Raw genomic sequence first — 17044 nt, forward strand, 5'->3', positions numbered from 1 at the left:
CATGAGATCCGTTTCATGTTTATTTACTTCCCCGTACGACAGAACCGAGAGAAGAGAGACTTTTTGTTCCTCCATCACTGCTGATTGAACCATCGTCCTCTGTAAATAACTGACCAATCACAACGGTTTCTTCCCGGAGGTGTCGGTCCATCTCAAAACAAAATACAAACATAGCCACTGTGAATAGACCAAAGCAATGCTCCTACAGATACCTGTGTATTCATGTTTGTGTGGATGTCTGTTCTGGTTCCTCAGTATCATTTTATAACCCACAATATTTGTATGAAGACATTAAATGTATATTTTCATGCTGTATATCTGTTGAACAAACCTACAATGTTTTTAATTAAAAAAAAAGACAACATTTAAAAGCTGTGTGGTACATTCAGATTTGTTCTCTTTGTAACACAATGACAGTTTTATTTGGGTCGTAAGTCTCTCCGATGGCGACGTGGGTTCATTGTTCTCATCTCCTCAACATTCAGTCGATGTTTTAAGGTTTGGTGAAGCCTTCAACACATCCGACGTTAGAGAGCAGAAATGTTTCTGAACGTCTCACGTCGCCCTCTGCAGGTCAAAATGTAAACTTTGATTCAACAACATGGAACTTTTAAAGGCACTCAGGTGTGTGTCATCCTGCATATTTAAACAAACACTGCTGCTTTTGAGAGGATGCTAATGCATAGAATGTTCTTGACAGGCATTGGTTCCTGGATTGTGATAAAGTGAAATTTGAAGGCACCAGAAGCACCAATTTTCATGATTTCTGGCTTTCTGGACACAAATTGAACTTACTGTAAATGTCTGTTGTTGCTTATGTGTTTACTTTGAGTATTTCCATGACAATATTCCTCTCATATAGTCATTCATGTGCATAATCCTCAAGTCCTGTGATCAGCTTAGTTGCTCAACACTCAGAGTCCATGTAATTATTCCCAACGTGAACACGAATGGCATACCTGACCTCAGATCAGTGTGTTCTCCGTCTCCGTGTTTAGTCCCAGAAGCTGCTAAATCACAGAGCGAGTCTCAGTCTCCTTTCAAAATGTTTTTGGGGACTTTGACCACGAACACCATGGGGTCTTTGGCCTTGTGGCTGAAGGCTTTCCGGATGATGTCGACAGCGTGCAGATGGGTCACGCCCTGCAGCGAGACGCCGTCCACAGACGCCAACTCGAATCCAGCCTGGTGACACGAGAGGGAACGTCAGATCCATGGAAAGATAAAACAAATGGAGTAAAGTGCAAACTTTCAGACAGCGTGTTAATGGGGTATCCGCAGGTTTTATAAAGCATTTAATTGAGTTTCCTCAAAAGAAAGAGTCTTAAATATCTGCTGTTGTTGCCAAAGTCAGTAATGTTAGCTAGGGAGCACATCATCTGATGATTGGCTAATAGATTCAGGCAAAAACTGACAGGAGACATTTTTAATTGGTTAATACCATCAAAAATACCAGGATGTTCTGCTGCATTGCTTTTCTGGCTATTTTGACCCACAATTCTTTGCACAGCAGTTCAAAACTCAAGGTGCCATGTTATGAGGAAGTAATAGGTCCCATACATGCATACTGCATGCAGCAGTACGTCCTTTGTAAGAGCAGCTGTAATATGTACAAAAAGATAAAATAATAAGTATTTGATCTGGAACGCAGCTTGTGTCACCTTGAGCACTTCACAGGTGGAGGCAGCTCCTCCAGGAAAGATCTTCTCGATCTTCACCACCGGCTGAACCTTCGACTCCATCCCACCAGAAATACTGATGCCTGAAACACCAGAACACACAGGAGCGGGTGGGAGTCAGCGATGCATCTTATATTTGTGTACACCGACAGAACACCAGGTGTTCCACAAGCAACGAGAGGAGATGTTGTGCAGCTGGTATTTAAGTACGCTTTTTGAATATGTACTAACTGTCATTCCCTTAGAATAATATTTTCTCACTCTTCTCTTTTCCGGTATTTAGTTAGTGGATAGTTTTGGCTTGATTTGTGCAGGTTTTGACACGTATGTCTCTTAAGATTTCTGCCGCCAATTTCATTAACGGTGCCCACAAAAATAACAGAAATGTGTCCCTATAATCCAGACACAACGATGTGAACAGGTTTATAGGGACTACTTCCTCGATACTAAGTAGTTCTTTAATCGGAAGCATTCATGAATATTTATGTTGCAGCGTTTTATCATCCCACTCCGGCCTATATATTTTTAGCATATGATGTTTTATGATCTCTTTGTTTTTATTTGCATTTGTCTTTATATACTGGGCTGTTTTCTTTAAAGAAAAGTAAGAAAAGTGTTATTTATAGACCGGAGGGTGGAGGCATGAAACAGAACTACTTGCATGTTTATCATTTGGGTGAACTGACCCTTTAAATGATGACAAATTGGACGTATTTATGAGATGCTTCTGGCCTTAAATCAATCCTTTATATTTACCCAGTGACTGTTTGGTCTTGGAGATGCTGACGGTTTTGAGCTCGTACTCCTGTTCAGGCTCAGAGCCGTTGAGTCCGTTCTCAGACGCCCGATGGCCGTTCATCTGCCCGCTCCCGACTCGCTGACCTGGACTCGACCCGAACACCTGCGACAACGGGGGCCGACTCCTGCGAGCGGCGCTCTGCAGCGTGAACACGGTTTCTTTACTCCGGTCTCCACTTCTCTCCTTTTGGCCTTTGGAGTGGCCGTTTCTGAACGGGGACCTTCCCCTCTCTGAGGTCGTGTCCGAGGCGGAGTGCAGTGAAACCTCGTCGAAGTGGACGGAGCGAATGGTGCCGATGTCTGTCCGGAGAGGAGGACGGGGGTCCGGGCCGCGGGCCAGTAGCCAGTTGGGGAGCATGGCGCTGGCAGAGGGGGGTCGGAGGTCTTTGGACTCTGTGTCGTATCCGTCCACTGGTATGTCCAGCAGCGGGGTGAAGGACCTGGAGGGACGGGGCCTCTGCCCGGACCCCCAGTGCCCAGACACGCTGAGCTTCTCCAGCTCATCCAGTAGGTGGCTCTCCTTCTCCACCTCCTCAGCATTGTGGAGCTCAAAGCCTCCCCTGAAATCTGGAGGGAAACCACAGGTTGCATTAACACATTATTTTATAACATGTGCACATTTACTCACGCTGTGGTTTAACATATCAAACTAAAATCCAAAACCACATCAAAATGAAGCACTGACCCGGGATGGGAGTGATGAGGCGCCGCTTGGGAGCTCGACCGGATGTGGGTGAGCGAAGAGGAGGAGTTTGGACTACAACACAGAGAAGAAGAAGAACAAGAAGAAGAAGCATAACTTGAACTGTTCAGAGCCGAGTTCATGTGATCAGACTGATTGTGACAAATCCAGCATGCATCACACGCACTTGAACGGTACTTGAGGATATCGTAGGCCTCGACTTCGACAGGTGTCACCATGTTATTGAATGCACTCAGATCAGGAGGAGGAAGCAGCATCCTGAGGAACACGACAACAGCAAAGGAAAAAAAAGTCATTTTCATTACAAAACATTTTGAATACGTCATCAGTGTGGAACATTTGGATTTGAAAAAGATTATCCTGAAAAATCCTTAATCCTCTTCTGGCAGTATTTGTAAAACCACAGTTTCTCTGGCTGCATTTTAAAAGTGGAGGTAATTTTAAGTTACTGCAAGGAACTTTAATTTTGTGGTAGTGTTTCCGAGCACCAGGGTCCCTTTAGAAAACATTTTAGAAGACAGTCTGCTCTGCTCAGTCCTGGTTCTGGTTCTCCCGTGCCTCCCTTCCCTCCAGTGGACCCAGCAATACGTCCCGGGTCTCCAGCAGCGTGGTGTTCCCAGTGGGGACCAGGAGGAGCAGCGAGGAGAAGCTCTGCTCCTGGAGAAGGAGGAGGAGGAGAAGCTGCTGCCGGGAGCGGAGCTCTCCTCTTCCCGCCAGAGCTTCTGACTGCAGGTCCAAGGCTGCAGAGAAGTCAGATCTGGGTCTGTCCACGGTGGACTGGCTGCTGCCTGAAGCTGCATGATTTTATCTGATTTTGCGCGGAATCCGACCCGGTGGCACCGATGACAAGCATTAAGAATAACTGTATAGAAAGACAATCTTCTTTTTAAATTATGAAGGTCAGATAGAGGCATCAGTGTTGCGTTGAGGCAGTTTCATAACCAGTTAAAAGTTCCTCACGGTAACAAAGAAAGTATTTTTGGGAATGTTTTAGCAGCGATATCAGGTTGATGAAGCTTTATGACGGAATGTGTTTTCTGCAAAGTTACATTCGTAAGTGTCCTGTGGTTATCAGCAGTTTAAAGTCCTGGTTTACCTTAATATTAATCACTGAACTAGTAGCTGTATCAAAGAAGGCTTTGGTGTAAATATCCAGTAATTATTACCGGACTTCCCTCAGCAGCAGCAGCTTCTCCGGTCGGTCCAGCACGACCAGCAGGTGGCGTATCAAGTTCTCCACTGACCGCTCTGCCACGTACTGTTGAAGAGTACGAACAACAATTGAATTACCCGGTTGGCAATGACTTGATGTGTGAAATATGTTGCGTGATAAAAATCTGTCAACACAGACTCGTCTTCACGGGCAGCCTAAAGGTCAGAACATCCTTAAAGCTACAACAGTCCGTCTGCAGCTGTGGAAGCTTCTCACCCTTCGGCACGTCTTCATCACGGCAGCCACCTCGTCCTCGGTCAGCAGCCGGCGGGCCATGTCCTCCACCGCGCCCAGCATCTCTGAATTTGGCATCGCACTGACCTGACGTCCCCCTGAAAACATCGCAGGGGCAGTCCAGCTCAATAGGAGTAAATAGCTACCTTCAGCACAGAGAAGGATTTACCGAGCAAGATTTACGCTATTAAAAACAAACAGTGCCCATTCAGAGAATCATCTAATTACTGTTCAAACTATAAGGTGGGCTTGTTGCAACTTAAAAGCCTTTTATAGACGTATAAAAGCTGCTACCTTTGCCGGCCTTGCCAGTGGACGGGGACTTGGAGCGGCCCCTGGAAGTGTCCCTCTTGCGTCCGCCCCTGAACAGCAAGTTGACGAAGGTCTTCGAGCGCTGCAGCGCGCTCTTCTCCTCCGGTTGCTTCCCTTTCTGCTTCTTCTCCTTCTTCTGGTTGATCTCTAAGGCGATTGGACAGCAACGGTCGGCCATTTGTGCAGAATTTCAACCGTGTCATGTCTTGGATGTTACTCGCTCTCCGCTCGCCTCACCTGCCACGGTGACTTGGCTCTGGGACCTGCTGATCGGCCGGCTCGGTCGGCTGAGAGCCAGCAGCACGGCCGTCTTGGGGGACTCTTGCCTCCCGCTGCCCTCCCCGTGGATCACCGTGTCTCTGAGCAGAGTGGTTCGTCCCAGGCTGCGGGTGGTTTCTGCAGCCGTCCTCTGAGAGGGAAGGTCCGTCTGCATGGCGGTCTCGGTTCGGCCTGACTCCAACCTGGACAGATGAACAACTAAGTAGGCACATGTTCAGAAAAAAAGTTCAACGTTGTTTCGGTCTAGTGTTTCTTAACATTTCTGAACACAAAAGGACCCTGACCTCTGGTCCTCAGTAGAGATGCAGACATCCACCATGTCGGACCCAAACGTCATGCTGGGAGGGAACATGACCTGCGACAGGCCGCTCAGAGAGCTGACCGGCGTCCCGGACGACAGAGAGGAGGCAGAGGAGTTGGATTCTGACCCCTGGGAGGAAGATTTCTGAGTACCGTTGGCGACTGAGGAAAAGAAAACAAAGAGAACGAACTCAAATGTATCCGAGCGCATCACTGTGATCTTCACAGACTCTCAGATGGAGCACAGACCAGATAGCTTTCAGCATAATGAAAACAGATACATACGCTTATTGAGCCACCTGTATTCCGCCACCATCTCTTTATAAGCAGGGTATCGTCCTGCTTCCTGTGAAGATATGGCCACAGATATGCAAAAGAGATAAGTAGAGACCTTGAAACTGTTATAGGATCGCTAGATTAGATAAAGCGTAACCTTAGAACCACACACACACACACACACCTCTTCAAAGAGAAAACACATTTCCCTTCTTGACTTTCTAGTAACCTTTTGATCGTCGGGATGCTTTCTAACTCTTCAGTTTCCTCCGGGGCAAAGCGAGGGATCCCGCAACAAAAACTTAACACGGCCCCAAGCTTTGATCGGCACCTGATCCCAGCCGCCTGGTGAATAATGCACACGGCCCGGCTATTTCTCACAGCGAGAAACCCAAGCTCCGACAAGTAAAGTGAGCGAGGGAATATTACGGCTGCATGCCAGCTGTCGGGCCACACTAACCGCCGCTGAGTGTGTGTGTGTGTGTGTGTGTGTGGTGACGCGGCTCGTGGGGGGTTTGTGTTTGTGAGAGGATTAAAGATGAAAAGGTTGGAAAGTTAAAAGCGTCGTCGGGTCGTCCAAACCGAGGCGGTAATCAACGAACCGACACGCTTTCTAACAACAAAGAGTCCTTATGAAATGTGATATGAACACTGAACATTCAGCTGAGACGTCTTCACTTCTACGAACACGTTATGAAAGATGAAAGCTCCCACTTTACCCACGTACCAAAACATGACAGACATCAGATTTTCTGTTATTCTGTTTTCTGTTATTTTTCTATCAAATTTGATTCATTTTACCTTCTGGAGAACAGTTTATGTTCATGATGTAATTTGTTTTTCTATTTTTTTGCTTCATCTGTCGGTTTCTCAGACAAAACTCTGTTTGTGTTTTGTTTTGTCTTATCGGTCGTCTGTGAAGCACTTTGAACTGTATGAAAAGTGCTGTACAAATAAAGTTTGATTGATTTAATGATGATGACTTCTGACCATCAATCACTTAAAAGCGTAGATGAGCCCTGGAGGCTGAAACTCTTTACTTCTTTTATTTACTTGTGCAACGTCTGGAGAGCAGTTTTCTTGTAAGTATAATTTAAAAAATGTTTTTATTCTTGAAAATAATGCATAAATGTCATGTAAACATTTTTTAATCATTGGCTCTTGTGTTACAGCAATAAAAACATGTATAACCTCGATGCCAGACTTCAGGAGCTCCATATTTTCCTCATGTTGTCTCCTACGGAGGCTCAAATGCTGCACATCGCCGCTCTCACCTTGATGGTCAGCATGACGTGTGTGTGGCTCTTCAGCACCTCCACAGCACTACTGTGGCTGATGTCCTCGAAGTTCACGCCATTGGCAGCCAGGATCTGGTCCCCCATCTTTATCCCATTCTGCTCAGCCAGACCACCAGGATCCAGTCTGAAACCAGCACACAGAGGTGAGCGAAAACGCTGCTTTCACACCTGTAGTATACATGTTGATTTGCATTAAAAGGTTGTATACATGGACTTTTACAGATAAATAGATCGCTTCCTGATCAGATTTCATGATCAGCAGATGGATTCATTAGTAGTTTAGCTTTTGAAATCATGCTAGAATGGAATACCTGCCATCTTAAAATCATGTGGTTGGTTCGTTCGCTTTCACACCACAAACCAACTACACCAGAGTTCGCTTGGAGGCAGACCGGGACCTTTTTCAAGCGGTCTAGGTTTTTCAACCGGACTCCAAACGCTCCAGGGTTAAGGTTAAGACAAACAGGTTTGGAAGAGATCATTTAATGACTAACTGTTCTTAGACAGAGAAAATGAACATGGTGTAGAAGAGCCTGTATTCCACGGCGGAGGTACCTACTTGGAGACATAGATGCCCAGACCAAACTCCTTCCCCCCCCGGATGTTGAAGCCCAGGCAGTAGTCGTCGGAGGTGGTGGAAAGGTGGACGATCCTCTGGAGGGCGCTCCCCGAGCTGGCATCCGAAGGTGTCCGTCCGCTCTCCTCCACCACCATACGCCTCTGTATCAAATCCACCCTGGAAGATTTCCCCACAGTCGGTCAGAATCTCTTCTTTATTTTTTTTCTCCATAAACGGAGCTAATAAAGATTCAGCAGTAATAGCGCCTTCATCACCAGGTAGTCTTCTCCTTGGAGTAGCGGATGCCGGGGACTTTGCCGACACGCCTCACCACCATCCTCAGCCTGTTGTTGCCCGTCAGGACCTTCACAGCGCTGCTCATCGTGATGCTCTCCAGGCTGACGCCATTCACCTCCACCAGTTTATCCCCTACGAGCAGGCCGGCCTCCTCTGTGAACACACACACATATATAGGAGTGTGAAATAACACACAAAGTCACAGACAGCGTCCGTGTCTAGCTGGTCAGTGTACCTGCTGTGCTGTTGTCCTCCACCTTGCTGACGAAGATGCTGAGGCCGTGCTCCGAGCCTCCGCGCACGCTGAAGCCCAGCTTGCCGTCCACGCTCTTATCCACTGTGATCGTGTGGAGGTCCTCGCTGTCGTCGCCACCTAGAACAATAACATCACACGGATGCTGCGTCAATACGCCAATAATGGTCACAAATCTCAGGGGGAAAGTCCTGTATTATAGTTATCGATGTCAGTCAACATACAGCAGTGGTTCTTTTTTTACATTTCTTATTTCTTAACAAACAACAATACAATGCCAAAAGTTGTATTCTATGAATATTGAGACACATTTTTCGTCTCGCATTATGTTCATGACGGTGTTATCGTCTCAGGTTTTTGTGATTTGTCACCATTTTTCAATGCTGAACCCCTTCTGTTTTCAACAGATCAGGTGACTGTAATGCAGATGTACGATATTAGTGGGTCTCAACTGATCCAGGCCTACAATTTCTAAAATAAATACCCCGTTCTTTGTCTGCCAGACTTATGAACCAGACTAAACCAGTATTTTGTCTCCAGTATAGGTTGTAATGTGCACTACACAACAAGCAGGCCAGCACAACCCCTCCTTACCGTCCACAGGGTAGTTGATGAGGATGACCCGGCCCATGGGTGAGCAGGATCGGATTCCACGCCGCCGCTGCTCCTTCTTCCGTAAGAGGTTGCGTGCAGCCGTGTGTGACCCTTGGGTCCCGGGGGTCTTCTCCCTGCGGGACGGGTCCGACGAGTGAGCCATGGAGGCTGGCGGGGTCCCGTTTCACACTCGCTCCTCCAACGGGGGCTCAGCTCCGGGCGGAGGAGCCTGCAGAAGGAAAGGGGATCCTCAGCCCGGCACACTGACACTAAATTATGGTCACATTTTGCTTTTTGCCCCTTCCGGATGATCCAACTCACCGATGCAGGTCGCTTTGTGACATGACAGCTGACTCTCTGGCTTCCTGGAGTCACACTTTGGTCCATTCCCGCCCATGTTGCATCTCTCTCACCTGTCTGAGTAACGGCAATGCATGAACACATTAAATATCTATAGTCCCTACAACTCACTTCACATTAAGTCCATTCATTTATACTGTGATTTGTCTCTGCCGGTGAGGTCGGAAATAGGATTTAATAGGTTTATTTAGCTCAGACCTGACCCACTTAAGAGTCAGGATGTCACGTGGTGCTGCAGCCATGGTTACCCGTCACTAAACTTAACCCGTAATGACAGCGTGTCCTCATGTCGTCACCTCGGGGTTTCCCCCGGGAGCTTCAGCACCCCGGACAGCGACGTTAAAAAAGAAAAGCGTGAAAAGCTGCGTCACAATCACGAAGGCGACTTTTAACGTATAATTATAAAGACCAGGATGGATTTAATCTGTACAACTTCTGCGATTTAATCCATTTACCAGTTTCTGATACGCGCGGGAACAAATTAAGACTTATCTCGCCCAAAATACACAACAAAGCTAAATACTTACCGAACATCTTACGTTTCAAGCGGAGATCACAATGCAGACAACAGGGCAGCTCTTCTCATGTATTCTGCTTAAAAATTACCAGACAACAGGAACAGCCCACTGACAGGACAAAACAAAAAGTGTTTCTCTTAAATTCATCCCGTATTCTGCAGGTGAACTAATCTAAACTCAGCTAGTCGGCCTACCTGAGTCCGTGTTGTGCAAAATGATCCATCGCACCTGGCTGGGACATTTCTGTGACCGGTGAAAACAAGGCCCGCCCCCCGGCTATGTCGATTGGCTGCATTGAAGTTAATTGGGGGTATTTGATTGGACGAGTGATATGCCGATCGATTGACAGCGTGTCTGGACTTTCAGACAGAAAAACATGGAGTCATTACTTTCAGATTCTAGTGCAAAATGAATGAAACAATGCACACAAAATAATTTTATGTTTATTAAATTACTCCAATAAGTAAAGCATTTATCATTTGTTGTTGTATTATTGTAGTTTGTTATATTATTGTAATATAATTGTATCAAATCTGACTCTTTTCTTTCTCCAGGATTGAAGAAAGATCAGTTTTTTCAGAACACTTCAGTTGATTTTCATCTCAGTAAGTCCAACAACATCATGAACAAATTCATCCAAGCAGTGAGTAATAATAATAAACCGTAGAGCACAAAGCCGTGTTTTATTGGTCAAAGGTTTCTTGGCTTCCAAGATAACATAACAGTATCACAGAGTAATACAGGAAACTGAGTGTAGGTATCAGGTCTGCTTCCTCGGTTTGAGTTTAAAGACAGACCATCATTAACACACTCAGCCTCTTACTACACAGCAAAACCCCAAAATGCTTCATGGTTTTCCCCGAGACCAGTAAACCAACAAACTCACAAATCTAATGTGCACTTTCGTCAAACATTATATGATCCTTTGTACAGCTGGATGTCGCTTTTATGGTTCTGAACTTTGTGTTTTACTGATATATTTTTATCCTTCAGGGGTAATAAAAAGCATTATTTCCCCTCTAAAGGCAGAAGTTCTTGTGATATTCTTCTGGCAGCTCGGATGACGTCTTCAGTGTTCACTTTATCTCCAAATTCAATCTCCCTGTGCTCCAGAAGAATTCCCTGTGGGAGGATACAAAAAACTATTACCTGCATTTAATTACAAAACTGTAAGACAAAGTTTGACTGTAGGAAGTTTTACCTGCTCTCCTCGTCCAATGACGAAGACCCCACCGAGGACAAAGCCCTCTCCCAAAACGTTTCCCATGAAGCCCTTCCTAAAGGCCCGCAGGCCGTTCACCCACACTCCGACACGCAGGAACGCAAGGAGACCCATCTTCCGCTCACGGGGCCCATAAAAACACCTCTGCAAGGCAAGCAGACAAACAAGAAGCCTTGAATCATTCATGCAGACCTAAACGGATTTCCCGCAGATCCTGAATGACTTAGTATCAGAGGAGAGTGTGTGTTCATTAGAGGACAAAATACAAATCCACCTTTTGATCCAAGAAGATCTCCCCCTTGAAGTACGGTCTGAAGTTCTGGACCTCGGTGCCGACGTCCTCCTTCACCACAGCGTACAGAGGGACCCCGAGCTCGTCCAGCTCGGGCTTCAGAGAGGACAGCTCTGCAGCCTCCTGCAGCCAACAACAACATCACTGTGTATGTGCTACAAAGACACTGCACATAAACACCAGACCTATACTCTACTTGTAAATGTCAAGATGTTTTATGATACTGGTTGTGTTTTTACATAACTTTTAAAAGGTTTTGTCTCAGTTATTTCTTAAAGTTCCATTTTATTGCCTATTTAGTTTGGTCTCTTCTTCAGCTGCAGCTCGTGTGTTTTCATAATTGAAGTGTGTTGATATTGTTGTGTAACTTAGTGGCTGAGCTGCAATAATGTCCTCTTTGAATTTAGTGCTTATGTCTTTAAGACACGTGTCTCCTATTACTGTTGCTGTGCATGGTGGATTAACACAAGTTAAATGTGGTGTGATAATCACCAATGTGTTGCACAAATACAAGCAGAAGGGGAGGTTTAAAACCTCTTAATTAAACCCACCGGTTGAAGCTGGCTCAGTCATTAACCAACTCCTGCCATGCAGCAGTAAACACTGTTCAAACCCACAGAACTTTAACAATTGTAGTGGACATCCCAAAGTTCCCAAAGACATAACATGTTTGAGGGGTTAATGTTTAAGAAATCATGCAGAAGACACAAAACATAATTCCATTTGATGGAGTGGTGAAGAGAAAAGAAAACTACTGTTAAGGATCCATATAGGATTATTAATCCCTTTTCATGAAGCAAATTCATAAAACATTTTTGTCGTAACAGGAGGACACTGGACATACTGACACGACATTACCTCTCTGCACAAAAATCATCCAGGTCTCCGCACTGCCATGATGACAGCCCCGGACCTCTCCCACAGAGACCTCGCCTTCAGGGTCCGCGTGTCTGAGCGAAGAGATGAGGCGAAAGGGTAAAAAGAGTTAAGCCACAGAATAAATGCATTCCAACGGAACAATCACTCCTTTCAACACACACACAAACATTTATGAAATAAGTCTCACATAACGTCTTTGGAGGATAAAAACAAAGTTACCTCCTTTCAAAGTCTTCAGTTCGGCCTCTTCCAAACGTTCGAGCGTTGCCTTCAGCGGTGGAGTCAGAAAAATGTCGGTGAGAAAGTTCATCACACCGGCGATGAGGCCTCCGATTGCAGCCACAGCGCTGCCTATTATCTCCATGTCTCTTCCCGTTCAATGCATCTCTTCCTCAGCGGCTCCTCTTGTGATCGCACCGCGGATAATCGCGCATTTAAAAATCCAGCTGCAGCTTGTTGATCCTCTCGGAGTTCCTCAAACAAACAGCCTAGTTTTGCACCGAGATATCGAGCTGACGACGTGATTAAGCGCAGCTGCGTCTGATTAGTGACGCCGTCATCGAGTCTGCGGCGGTGAAGGCAAACTGCAGATAGCGACTAAAATAAATAAACATAAACCAGTCATTGTGGCCCTCCTCCTTCAGGCCGAAGGTTACTGGAGGAAATGTGCACCGTCATTCTCCCAAAATATCTCACAATGTGGAAATGAAAATCATAGTGTTGCAATCTGCATTATTTCCAAAAAAGAAGTGGATTCATCTGTTCTGATTTAATCAAACAATAGCTTACCACTGTTGGAACCGATACACAGAAATAAGACTGATGAATAAATACAAGTATTGGTGATAAATGTTTATTTATTATTCTCGCATCAAACTACACACATGCTGCAGCCATAAAATCATTTAAACTTTTCGTAAAAGAAGAATCGTCAGACGACACTGTTGATCACTAATGGTCTGCTTCTTGTTCTTCTTCCTGAAAAGCAACACCATTTTTTACAATTCATTCAAAACTGAAACTCTAAAAATGCCACCTGCCTGATGTGTACACATTATTTGAACATTATAAACATAAAAATCATTTTGTCCATGATTCGTCTACCTTCTCCTGGACGTGGTCTGCCTCAGGAGGAGGGTTTTCAGGCTCCTCTTGTGGTCTCTCGCTGGACGCTGTCTCCTCTACTGTTACGTCAGCTGGAGCCGAGCTATCAGTGGTCTCAGGTGAGCGTTGCCCGTCTGCCACCTGAGATGAGGCGGACAGAACGGCTCTGGTTAAGCATCACAAACTGTGTCTTTGCATTTCTATCTCTTGATTCTGTTGGCCGAATGTTTGGTCCTCAGACTAATCGCCGCTGCCTCCCTCTGGACTTGTTTTTTTCTTATTTGGTGAGAATAAGATAATAACAATCAGACACCTTTTCCTGGTCCTGAGGAGGCGGAGAACCAGATTCCTGAGCCTCCTCTGGTTTGGGATCTTCGCTCTGTGGTGCCGACTCCAACTTACTGGTTTCATCTCCATCAACCTGCCGGTGAAATGGTGTGATGTAAAGAATTAGTATCTGCCTTTCTTCACCTGAACAGACGTGAAATATAAAGTAGAATGAACATCCTCCTCCTCTCCTCAGCTGTTGTTTTCTGTCGTCATCTGGCCTTTAAAGTTGAATCTATCTTCAGCTGACTTTACCCTCAAATCTTCTTCACGACTATGTTTATCTATCTATCACCTTTCCTTGCTCTTTATCCTACATCTCTCACATCCTCAACCTAAATCCTCATGCACGGAGCCATTACTTCATCACCTTCTCTGCGTCTCCAGGGGCCCGAGCGCTGTGTTTGTCGTGCTGCTCTTCTGGTCTTAAGTCGTCAGCGTCTCGGCTGGGAGTCGAGCGTAACGCCTCAGTTGGGTCAGCTTCATCAACCACCTGCAGAGATGTGCGAGACAGAAAATAAGTAGGTGATTTGCCATATTATAGCTACTGTTTCACAAAAGGTGTCTCATCACCTTCTCTGTATCTTCGTCAACGTCTTTCTCTTCTATCTGATTGGGGGTTGCAGTTTTCTCTTCTCCACGACTGTCACTCGGCTCCACCTCTGTTTTCTCTTCTTCCACTTTGTCTTTTTCATCAGGCATTTCTGCAGACTCCTCCTGTTTGACCTCGGTGCCGAGGGCCTCGGGGAGGGAAGAGCTACCGGCCTCAGATGGTTTTCTCTCGGGCGACTCTGGACTGGGCGCATGATCTGTAACCTTCACCCGGCAGACACACCACCTCATTAAACCATCTGAAGTCATTTGGTGGACATTTCCACAGCACACGAGGCAAGTCATGCATTTGAGAATAATCAGAAAAGACCTCATCACGCACATGAATCAAACCCAAAGATGAAAGTCAAACCACTGAAGTGATTGCAAAAGATCAGAGGAGGCACCACCAGAAGCACACAGATTATTTTTTTATCACCTGCGGTTCAGCTTCCTTTTCCTGAGCTTCAGTTTGGTGTTCGTCTGTGTCCTGCTGGCTTTCTGGATCAGAGGGTTTTGGTTTCTCTTCTGTCTCAGGCTTGTTGTCCTCAGCAGCTCCTGTTGTGGCTGACGTGGGCTCATCATGCTCCTCAGAGATCTGTTGATGTGACGATGTTAATGTGCTCCTGAAGGATTGTTGCTCAAGATATCATGTAAAGTGTGTAAAAGATGCATTCAGTTTCTAAAAACTAATTGAAACAAAATAATATGTCCAGCAGAACAATAAAGGGTTAGAAGGAGGTTTAGATAAACAAAGGTTCCGTTACATTAGCTCTTTGTAATCACAGTCTAAGTTAAAACAGACATTTTGTCACACAGCATACTTTTATTTTTGACTCTTCCAAGGCCTCACTGATCTTTTGCTCCTCCTCCCTCAGCTTCTCCTGGTGCAACGCCTCCTCTCTGGCTTTCTCCTGCTCCTGCAGCAGGAGCGCCAAAGTGGCCTTTTTCTGCAAAATAAAAAAAGTGTTACAACAACAAGGTCTGTGACTGAGAAAGAGGATCCTAATACACAGGTTTAAGCCCCCTTAATACCTGTAGTTTTACCCCAAAAAAGGACACCTTTGAAGGTGTTTGTAAGCACCTGAGGGAGCCATAGATTTGCAGTCCAAGCTAAAGGTAAAGGGTGACTGCGTGTTTAGCCACTATAAGCTTTACAGCGCTCAGCTTGAGGAGCTTAGACGGTCTAAGTCTGTATCATCCTTCACCGCGGTCCTCAAAACCTGAAGATCAGGGCTTGGAGGTAGTAGTGGCAGTAAAGGTATGAAGTACTGGCGGTTTAGCGGCAGTGTTTCCTGTTATTTCTCTAACCTGTAACTAGTGGGACAATAAGTATTCAGATCATTTACTTCAGTTAAAAAAAGCCATCCTGCGCTGTAATATAAAAATAGTCTGTTACAAGTAAAAGCCTTGTTTTCACACTTGGCTTTGGTGAAAGTATTTAACTTTAATTAATTAAATAAGCTTGAGTTGGTGGTTTTTCTCTGTGGTTTTGTCAACAGGAGCGACACCTTTCATATACAGCACAATCATGTGCTCCATTGTGAAAAATGTATTATTGATTATAACCGCTTTATAACTTCGTAGGCCTGTCAGCAGTATATCATTATATACCATGGATCAGTATCACAGATTTAGTAATGAACATATAAGCAGCACTTTAATGTCACTTTATATATAAGGAAATGTAATTTTCTTTATAAATACATTGTGCTTAGTTTTATTTCCATCGTCTTACCTCTTTTATACAATTGTTTATATTCTATATTATTGTTTATTCCATATTATTGCTGTATTGTTGCTGTATTAAAGCACTTTGGTGCTGTGATTTTAAAAGTACTATATGAATAAAGTAAAGCTTACCTCTGCCTTATGTACAACATTTGAGTTGAACCTGTAGAGCCAGTGGGCCAGGTACTGGACGGGGTTCACAGGACGCTGCTCGGCCACCTCAGCCAGTCCGTCTGCCAGACATTTACCCAAATTTGTCTTTATGTACTCAGAGTCCATGTTTTTATCTGCGTGAACAACCGAAATACAACTGAATTTGTGAATATTGTAAACGTTAATACTGAATGAAAAGTGAGCTGATTTTTTGTGGGCGAAATCTAACCAATTTAGCAACAAAACAAGGAAATCGCCAAAACAATCCTTCTTCACGGATCGTCCGGATGTATCAGTTGTGTCTTCATGGTAACGGTGTCACACTAAAGCTGCCCTCCGTTCTTCACAAGTGGTTCCTACTACCGTCAATACTATTGTTGATACTACTACTACTACTAGCCTAATACTATTACTACTATTACTACTACTGCTACTACTACTACTACTACTATTTACACAACTTCTACTACCACTTTTACAAAGGCCAGTGCCACTTGGACTGTTCCGCCTCCCCCTCCAGAGTGGTATGTTCCGCCTCGCGAGGACCACAGAGATGTTGTTCTGACTTCCAATTAAGCCCCAAAACACGTGCTGCCGGCTTTATTTTGACTGCTGTGTGGGTCCATTGACCTGTAAGTACGCTAAGTTACATATTACTATGATTTATGTATGTTCATCACATGTTTATAGTGTTGTTGTATTCATATTTGTAGTGTATAGTAACTTATGGTCTGCAAGTTTAGTATGTATTCAATGTGTCCATAAGTTAGTGTTTGTTGTATTCACAGTCTTTAGTCTTGGTATCCAATTTGTGTGTTATATAAGCAGACAGCTTGATTGTTAATTGCTGTCAGCTGTTCACTTTAATGAGGTAATTTAGTGTCATTAGCTGGAACCATTGTGGCCTCATGGTTCCACCTTGTGGTAGCTACTGACAATGTCTGTGGTTTTCATTTTGTATTGAAGTCCTCATTTTTCACAAATCACACGTACTCACAAACTAAATATATATTCCTGTACACTCTGTCTTGCCAACTTAGCTCAAGTTTATTCTAACTGGAAATTCTACCTA

At 44.8% G+C, this 17044-nt stretch overlaps 2 protein-coding genes across 2 annotated transcripts; both read right to left on the reverse strand.

The window, feature by feature from the left end:
* Positions 1-1029: 1029 nt before the first annotated feature.
* LOC306713290 (PDZ domain-containing protein 7-like) lies at positions 1030-8958 on the reverse strand (the record flags this gene model as incomplete). The annotated part of the gene is made up of 16 exons (XM_079182943.1): positions 1030-1185; positions 1662-1762; positions 2436-3044; positions 3163-3234; positions 3347-3438; positions 4347-4438; positions 4610-4725; positions 4922-5086; positions 5177-5400; positions 5503-5680; positions 5804-5864; positions 7069-7216; positions 7652-7828; positions 7927-8101; positions 8184-8321; positions 8796-8958. 16 exons carry the CDS (start codon positions 8956-8958, stop codon positions 1030-1032), a joined length of 2667 nt encoding a protein of 888 aa, XP_079039069.1.
* Positions 8959-10170: 1212 nt separating this feature from the next.
* On the reverse strand, positions 10171-12629 carry LOC306713397 (peroxiredoxin-like 2A). The gene is made up of 5 exons (XM_079183070.1): positions 12286-12629; positions 12046-12137; positions 11170-11310; positions 10875-11039; positions 10171-10795 (listed from the first exon to the last, which is right to left on the reverse strand). The coding sequence occupies exons 1-5, from the start codon at positions 12428-12430 to the stop codon at positions 10682-10684; spliced, it is 657 nt and encodes a 218-aa protein (XP_079039196.1). The 5' UTR covers positions 12431-12629; the 3' UTR covers positions 10171-10681.
* Positions 12630-17044: the final 4415 nt, after the last annotated feature.

This window comes from Pholis gunnellus (genome assembly GCF_910591455.1).
Source record: "Pholis gunnellus genome assembly, chromosome: 21".
NCBI lineage: Eukaryota > Metazoa > Chordata > Actinopteri > Perciformes > Pholidae > Pholis > Pholis gunnellus.